Source organism: Bombus pyrosoma, linkage group LG13, assembly GCF_014825855.1.
Source record: "Bombus pyrosoma isolate SC7728 linkage group LG13, ASM1482585v1, whole genome shotgun sequence".
Classification (NCBI taxonomy): domain Eukaryota; kingdom Metazoa; phylum Arthropoda; class Insecta; order Hymenoptera; family Apidae; genus Bombus; species Bombus pyrosoma.
This window is the reverse complement of record NC_057782.1, coordinates 6,066,501-6,074,921: the sequence shown is the minus strand read 5'-3', so window position 1 is coordinate 6,074,921 and position 8,421 is coordinate 6,066,501. Positions and strand designations below refer to the sequence as shown.

At 41.1% G+C, this 8,421-nt stretch overlaps 1 protein-coding gene across 1 annotated transcript; it reads right to left on the bottom strand.

The window, feature by feature from the left end:
- Positions 1-955: 955 nt before the first annotated feature.
- LOC122574337 (pro-resilin-like) lies at positions 956-7,626 on the bottom strand. Its single transcript, XM_043741834.1, has 3 exons — positions 6,602-7,626; positions 1,552-6,038; positions 956-984 (listed from the first exon to the last, which is right to left on the bottom strand). The coding sequence occupies exons 1-2, from the start codon at positions 6,878-6,880 to the stop codon at positions 5,550-5,552; spliced, it is 768 nt and encodes a 255-aa protein (XP_043597769.1). The 5' UTR covers positions 6,881-7,626; the 3' UTR covers positions 956-984; positions 1,552-5,549.
- Between the last annotated feature and the right edge of the window lie 795 nt (positions 7,627-8,421).

The following is an 8,421-nucleotide window of genomic DNA, read 5'->3' as shown; positions in this document are numbered from 1 at the left end:
GATACATATTCTCACGTCTAAAATAGATTCGCTAAACACGGAAAATCGCCACTGAAATGCACATTTGTTTACGTCCGCTTAATCATATATTCAAAACGATAAATAGAATGATTTAACTATTTCAATTTCCTCCGTTAGATTTAATTTATAGTGTCCATTAATCTTGGACGCCTTCGCGGTCGATTCGAACGGAAATCGTGAGGCAATATAACGACTGGATCACTTCTGGCTGATCTCCTTCACCGTAATAGTCATAAAAGTGATAAACACGTTTGTGCAATCGAATCCCTGCGATTTACACAATTTCTGAGCACGTATGGGTCCATCAAAATTGCACCGCTTTTTTCTCTCGTGCAAGTTCCACAGTTGCAAGTGCGACCTGCATTCCCTGGACTCTTTCGTGTAATGCTTGTCCAAGTTACATAACCGACCCTCATCAGAGAATCTCTCTTTCCTTCTTTTTTAAATTTTTTCTTGCGAATGGCTGAAGCTGCTCGATTAGCTGCGCTGATCCACGGCAGTGGCTATTCCATTTTTCGCAGAATACAAACCTGTTGCGTAATCTTTCCGACTTGTACGCGCACGTGCGTGCTGAACAACGCGAAATGGATATATGTGTTCACAAGATACCAGAAATCATTAGAACCGCTAAAGATATAATTTGAAGAAAAGAGGAAGAGGAAAGAGATATTCGTGGAACTTTCTTGACATTCTGGCGAATGAATTCCTCCGTCCTTCTTTGTTTTTCTTTTCAAAACCTGTGAGAGAATGTTGTGCAAGTTTGTTATCTATCGACCGCGGTTGTTTATGCAAACTCATCCACATGTTTATCAACGCAATTCAATAAATAGACTTGAATAAAAAAGTAGAGATTTGCTTCGCTTATCAAATACTATATTATGATTACTGTATTTTACATATTTTCTATATTTATCTATTGTTACGTCCGGTGACCCAGAATCCATCCCTCGGTCGAGGCGGCCACTAGCTATGCAAATAATTATATATTTATTAGAATAATTATATTATATGTATAATTAATGGAACCGCAATAATCCTAAGGAACTGTTATAAAACGAAACATTTATATTTTATTAGGGTCCTTAATTGTTATAAAATATATGCAAATCGAGACGTTCCTTATGGTTATTGTTCCATCAGGTAAAAATGGGAAGGTCGGGTTTTTCTCATGTTCAAGGGTCATTAACACCCGCAAGCGATCGATAATGAGGCGACCAACACTCAGCAATAGTTTTCCTCTGCGACAGCATCGTCACCGAACTTCACTGGTCCTTAGATCAATAAACATCCGTTGACTGGTTTTTCCGCCCTTAGATCAGTCATCTATTCAACTTGTTTGTCATTCTTTGAAAAGGATGATTGAAAAGTAATTCTGTTATATTTTATGATTTTTATCGTTTGTAATACATGGTTATTTTTTCAGTCTTTTCATCGGTGTAAAAATTTAATTAACGCATTAAAATTAATTAACGTCTCTGTATAAGAAAAATGGCAGTATTTTAAAAAATATCACAAGAAAAATTGAGTTACATGCAACGGATGAAACCAACGGAAAGTGTCGATACAATTGTCGGTAGTAGTATTGTTGCCAGGTCCCATAATTATAGAAGGCGACGTATCTTGGTTTAAGAAGCTCGTTAAAAAACGCATCCGTTGTCGCGTTAATGAAGACATCAGCCATATGTTGAGCAATCGGCATTAGGCTCAAAAGCTTGTGGCGCAGAAACGGGATTAGCGAAAGTAAAACAGACAGGGCCATTGTAAACGCGCACATTTTACGAGCCGGCTGCTCGACAAATCTTCTTCCCATAATTGGCCGAGCAGATCGCATTGTGCGTCATCGTGCCCGCGTTTTTCTCTCCTTTCACACGCTGCGACTTCTCCGGATCTGATAGATCGTCCGATTACGTGTTTCTCGTGGAAAAAAGTTCGTTATGAGCTTCGAGACTGAAAAAGTTGAGAAAAGAATTCGAATTCTACGTTGTTTGAAAATGTTGTATTAAAATCATCGGGAATTATTATCGCATTAAATCCTAATCTTACATTATTCAAAATTAACATATAAATTTTCAATATTAAATTACTTGGAATATTTTTATCATTTCAATCCGAAGACAAAGAGCTTTTTATGTTCACGTTAAAGTATTCATTTCTTTTAGAAAAATACATGTAAATGAGGTTAGATATTGGTTTATTGGATGAAAATCTCCTTGTGATTGGCTTTTTAAAAGAATCCTTTTTAGGACATGGAATTCCACTTTGCAATTTCATCCAGAACTGGAGCACGGATGGACCTCATTGCGTGAGCGTTTTTCCTCCTTTCGCACGGCTTCTGCCTGGCAGGCACGTTTATGGATTATGTACGGCTCTTACAAAATTCCACAGAGAGTCTCACAGTTCCTCTTCTTCTCTCCTTTCCCCTTTCTCGACCTCGCTATCCCTGGCGAAGAGTCGCGGCACTTTCCCTGCTGGACGTCGTACATACGTAAGTCCTTTTAAAATGGCCGAATCGGAATTGACATTCCGATTTTCTCGTTGTTCATAAAAATAACACTTTCTCAATCGCTACTATCCCTTTCTTAATTCCAAAGACTAGAACGATATTTGTATATACGTGAAAAATAGTACTCGATAAATTTCGTCATTTGTTTAGCTATTTCATATTTTTCCTTTGAACAATCAGATGCGTATAGAAGATGATAGTTTCACAGTGTATAAAGAAATTGTTTGGTAGTGTTTGAGCAACGAAGAACATCCTATGAAAGGCCCCAAGCCTTTTCACGCAATATCTCCTCCACGTTTTTACTATTAACGCCTTCCGCTCTCTCGATAGTATTTTTTTTTATTGTCCACGATATCTCGCCGACATCAAATATTTATTTTTCTTCTGTAATGTGTTACACGCTCTCTTGCGCAAAATTAGCTCGATTAAACACAACGACGTTACCAGGAATACGGAGAAATATCCAGCTTGATGATTTAATTTAGCTGTAGCACAGCGTTCGCGACTTATTCTTCATCACGGCGTGTTTAATTGCACCAGGCTCGCATTGTGTCCGAGACGCTGGCTGATTACTTAATCCTAGCACACGTTACTCAATTTCTAATTACCCGAGCCGCGGAACTCCTGGTGATCCTAAATCGAAATTGTTTCGAAAGCCACAAGAATTTCCTATTTCATGAGAATTTCTATATTATCGATTTAATCACACCGCTTTCAAACAGTGCAATGGGATCATCATAAAATACAGACATTCCCATTGAACATTATGGATTTCATAAGGCAGACAACATCAACTCTTCTAATGGAGGAAATTCTAGCGCCTGACTTCGATAAATCTGTTACGTGTACCGATTGCACAAACAACGAAATCTAAACACGCGTAAGCGATTTCACGAGGCGTATCGCGGCTCGTTGCTCAGCGTCTAAACGTTTCCATTAGTTACGGACTTACGTACGTCGAATCACAGTTAAAAAATGTCCTGTAAATTTCTGATAACACGGAACGCTATCTCGTCGAATTGATTTATAAAATTCAAATGACGTTAATAGTAGAAATCGTCTGGTCGGTTATTATTTGCTTCTGAAAAATGTATTATCCGAGATAAAATTGAAAGCTCGAGACAAAATATCTGTCAACACAAGATACTATTTCGTCGGATCGTCTGTAAAATTCTAATGACGTCCGTTAGAAATCTTCTGATCGATTATTATTTGCTTCTCGAAAGTACGTCATTATTCGGTAATAATTCAAAATCAAGAGTACATAACGTGCGCACGTAGTAGAGTCTCGCTCACGTTGAAGCGAGTAGAATAGCGAAGTGAAGCCACTTTCGAATCCCTGACCGGTGTCCAGCCTTCTTCGATCCGCTTTACGAGCATCTGTTAAACGCCGCTCGTGAGAATTTACGTCATGTCCAGGCTGGAGAAGCTCGTGAGCCCAGAGGCGGTCTGCGAACGAACCATCGCGGTCGGTTCTGATCGGTACAGTGAAAGGAGAAAGGCGTCTGCTGAACGAGAAGAAAAAAAAATTGGTCGTCTTTAAAGGAGGAGGAATATTCACGTAGCTGCGAGCGAACGCCCAGAGGTCACGAATGGCATGGGACCTAGAGTAAAAACTTGGTGGTTGTAATTCAGGAAGAGGCCAAATCGATGAGGAAAAGAGAAATTAAGGACAAGGAAGAGGAACAGCGAAGGATCGAGAAGCTACCAGAGAGTCGTTGGTGAAAAGACACGTCGAAATAGAACACAGGCGGCTGTTTCAACGGTGGCGACGTTTTTTTTTATTTTTTTCTACAAAAAAGCCTTTATACAAGTATAAAAAAAGATGCGTAATTAAGGAATAGCGTTTAAGACATATAAAAAATATAATGTATTTGTGTTGTGTTCCTTGTATGTACGTATGTATTTCGTGTCAGCGTTCGCTCCGTTCCTCGAACTCATTTTTATCTTTTATTCCTCGTTTTTCATTACTTTTTTCTTTTTTCTTTTTAGATAAGTTGTTCGATCTTCCTTGAAGTAACTGTTAGACCAGGTTCGATGGATGTACGCGTTCAGTTCCTCCTCGTACTGTCGGATGACGCAGCGAACGCTGTGGAAAGCGTGTGTAAATTGTATTTACAAGGCGCGTTCTCGCGCCGATCACGGCTTCGACTTCGGCTCCGGCTCCACGGCTATGCCATCTCGAAGTCATAACGAATGTAGCTTACGTTGAATCTCCTATGAGATCGTTCTCTATAACGATTTGTTTCTTTTCGTGTTTTTGACTCGATCTATGTTTCTATCACTGGTTACGTTGTTGGATCCCTCGTGGATCCGACCGCGACGACGACGATTTTGGTACGATAAGAAGATGGACACCTCGTCGACGCTCAGATCGTTAGATCTATGTGGCCGGTTCGTTCGAACGTTCAAGTTCACTCCTCGAACCCTGACCCGTTGAAGCGACGACCTTTTATTCTCCAACGAGCCAGTAGCCAGGAGATTCCGTTATCTTTTAGTACGTACGCCCGCGATTCCTCGGAGGATCGTGGCCCGTTGAAACGACGACGATTTGATTTCAACGAAACAGGAGCCTCTGGAATCCCTGCTCGATGTTAGCTTATACGTACACCTTTGATTTCATCCTCGTCCTTTACCCCTGAGAATCCTGATTCGTCGAACGACGACGACCCTCGTGCTTTGTAAATAGCATCATCTTTCTATTTTCTATTATAGTATTCTTTTCAACGATCCGTCCATTTTACGACGACCTTCCGAGCGGACTTTAGAAGAGGATAGGTTTCGCTTGAAAGAAATTCCTTTGTCCGGTTATAGAAACCTGGATTGTCCTGTATTTTACTATCGATTAATCTATTTTTGGTTTTTCTCGATTCAACCTTAACCTTCGTTTCTCTCGTTCGTTAGGAGTTTCAGCTCGGAAGATAGTCGCGGTGGTCGACTGGTGTCTTCACTCGCTCTCACTCTTTCTCTCCCTCTCTTGCTCTCCCATCATCCAATCTGTAGTTTAATCTGATGTATGACCGTTTTAGTACGGCGCACCGTAGCTACCGCTTGGCCTGCTTGGTACTCCGTAGCTTCCGCTTGGTCCGCTTGGATAGCCACCAGGCCCATGGGTCACTTGGTTGAACTGTGCCACTTGGATGGCCTGCCTGATTCCTTCGAGATCGATGCCTACAACGCGTGTCTGGTAACTTGGTACACCGTAGGACGAGCTTGGTACACCGTATTGACTGGATGGAGCGCCATAGCTCGAGCTAGGGGCGTAACCACCGCCACCACCTATGAATCCACTGCTCTGTTCTTCCCTCAGCAAAATCTGACGGATTTGTTCGAGCAACGCGCCATCGACGGATGCTCCCTCGCTGGTCTGGTAGCCGGTTGATACGGCGGTGTATCCACCACCACCTCCACCACCTATGGAGTAACCACCCCCTCCGGATGGTCTGCTGTAGCTGTAGCCGGACGAGATCGGTGGTTCAGCCAGGGCGAACCCTGCTAGACCGACTATCATACACTGGAAAAACGAAAGACATCAACCACGTTAGTGTCTGTTGTATTCAAGATTATTATTCTGAAATTATTATCATTATAAGATATAGAAAGCAGTTAGAAGCGCGATACCTTCGAGAAAGTGCTGCTTGAAAGAGGAGATTCGGATGTACGAAGTTCAATCAACCATAGGGAAAAAGAAGACGCGAAATCTCCACGATCGTTGAAGCGTAGTTGAAGTTAAATAGAAATCACACGACCGAGAGGGAAAGCGGGAGTGCAAGATATCGCTAACGGGCAAACTCGATAAATACATGCATCGAAGCAACCGAACAGATAGAACGTAATCCCAGCGGAACTTAACGGAGTTTCCGGTTCGAAAATCGATACAGGGACACGAAGTTTTAACAAGAATCGGGGACACGAATCACTTTTCAAATATCTCACTTTTTTAAAAAGATTTGTCTACACTTTGTCCATGCACACTCGCATTCGTTCTCTCTCTCTCTCTCTCTCTCTCTCTCTTTCTTTCTCTCTTTCGTTTGATTCAATTTAAGAATAATGTTTAAAAGATTTCAGCGTGCTTACCGCGATCAGAGGATTCATGTCGGCTTCTGCGATGCCGCTCTGTTCTGTGACTCTGAGCAAGGTAGACCAGGGTCCTTTATACCCCACGAGAAGCAGGGGGATACTTGAAGCCCCCACAAAGAAGAAGAGACGGGGGCCTCTCAAGTGAGAGTAATTCAGCTGTGAGACGATTCCCTCCTTCCCTCTCCCTCCATGCCTCTCCTCTGTCCTTTCAATTGTGTTTGTTTCTCTCTTTCTCCGGTGGACGTTACACCTACCACATCCTCGTTGCCCGTCCATCGACAATCCCTCGACCCTCTGCCCTCAGAACTAACCGATTTTGGATGATCCTCGTGTTGCAAAATGTCTCTCTCTCTGTCTTTCTTTCTCTCTTTTTCTCTCTCTGGCATCCACACAGCCAACAGGCCTCAAGTTGCGTCCTAGACCTAGACTCTTGGTACACACTCGAGACATCGAGTCTTTGGATGATTTCACAAATGTAGGTTTCGAGCCGATCGTATGGTGATGCTCGATCTTGGTCCGGGTTTCTTTTACAATTACATGGCGCAATAACGCTTCGAAGAAATTTAACGAACAGGTGTTCGATAATTTTACGCTCCACTTCGTCATTTTTTGGTTTTTCTTCTGTGAGAGATCTAAAAGACTACGATGTATTTTTTAAATCGGAATAAGAATGCAAGCTGTAATATTTAGAAATTATAGATTACTTGAATATTTATCAAGATACGAACATAGATATAGAATATTTATTTATTTATGTTGGAATTAGATTTTTTTTCAAATAGGTGAATTGTAAATTCTATACGATTGGAATATTTGTTTAAATATAAGCGCAGATATGGAATATCGATCTATTCAGACCAGAATTGGAATATTTTTTAAATGTACAAAGCGTCTGCAAATTCATTGCGAAAAGATTGCGAAGAAGTACGATGTCGCCAACGTTCTGGCGTAATCGTCCAAGTTCTAACTCGATATCGATTGATTCGTACGTTGGTTAATAAATACGCTTCCAAATCTTGCTAAAATTGCCGTCATTTATATTCCACCTGCGTGTTCGCAAAAGACACGTAGACCCATCTATCTAAGTAACATCGCAAGAACACCACGGTGATTCTTCGTTTCTTTTTTTTTTTTTTTTTCATGATACTGTAATATATTTATTCTAGTTCCTTACAATTTAATTCTACGCTCATCTTCAACGTCTCTATTCTTCAGCTTACTGAGAAATCCGTTTTTGTCCAAGGAAATTTCACTCTAGTATCGGATGCAATAATATGACCAAGCGATTTATGCTACGAACGGAAATCTCATAACCGATTTCCGTGTTCTCGTCGAACCCGTTTTGTTTTTAGACCGCAGGAAGCGAGACGATATTTTATTTTCATGTTTAATCCGTTAAATACATCCATCTTTCTACTTTTCAACCTGACAATTCTCTGAAAGCGATATTCTTCAAATAATTCAATTATCATTAACGATTTCTAGATGTTTTTCACATCTTACTAATGACTAATCTCATCATGTGACAAGCTTATGGAACATCGTTCACTAACGAGAAGATTCGATCCAGAAGTTTGCACAGTTCTTTGTGTTGATTTTATGTAACCTGGTTACGTAGTCTTAGCCTGAGCGAAACATGTCGTACGAACATGTCGTACGAATATGTCGCACTCATCGAGCGTATCCTACAGCCACCCGTTAGATCGTTGATCCCTGATCTCCAGAGGGAGAGTATCAGGAAGAAAAGTGCGCGATCAACTGTCGTATCATCCTTGTCGTAGAATTTCCTTGCGTCTCGAGTAATCATCGTCGGCTCT

Bases quoted from the DNA above. Each gene is read 5' to 3' on its own strand.
- LOC122574337 (XM_043741834.1), bottom strand. From the start codon at position 6,880: ATGGACGGGCAACGAGGATGTGGTAGGTGTAACGTCCACCGGAGAAAG. The intron at 6,039-6,601 runs GTAAGCACGCTG...TCGTTTTTCCAG, and splicing joins ACATGAATCCTCTGATCGCG to TGTATGATAGTCGGTCTAGC.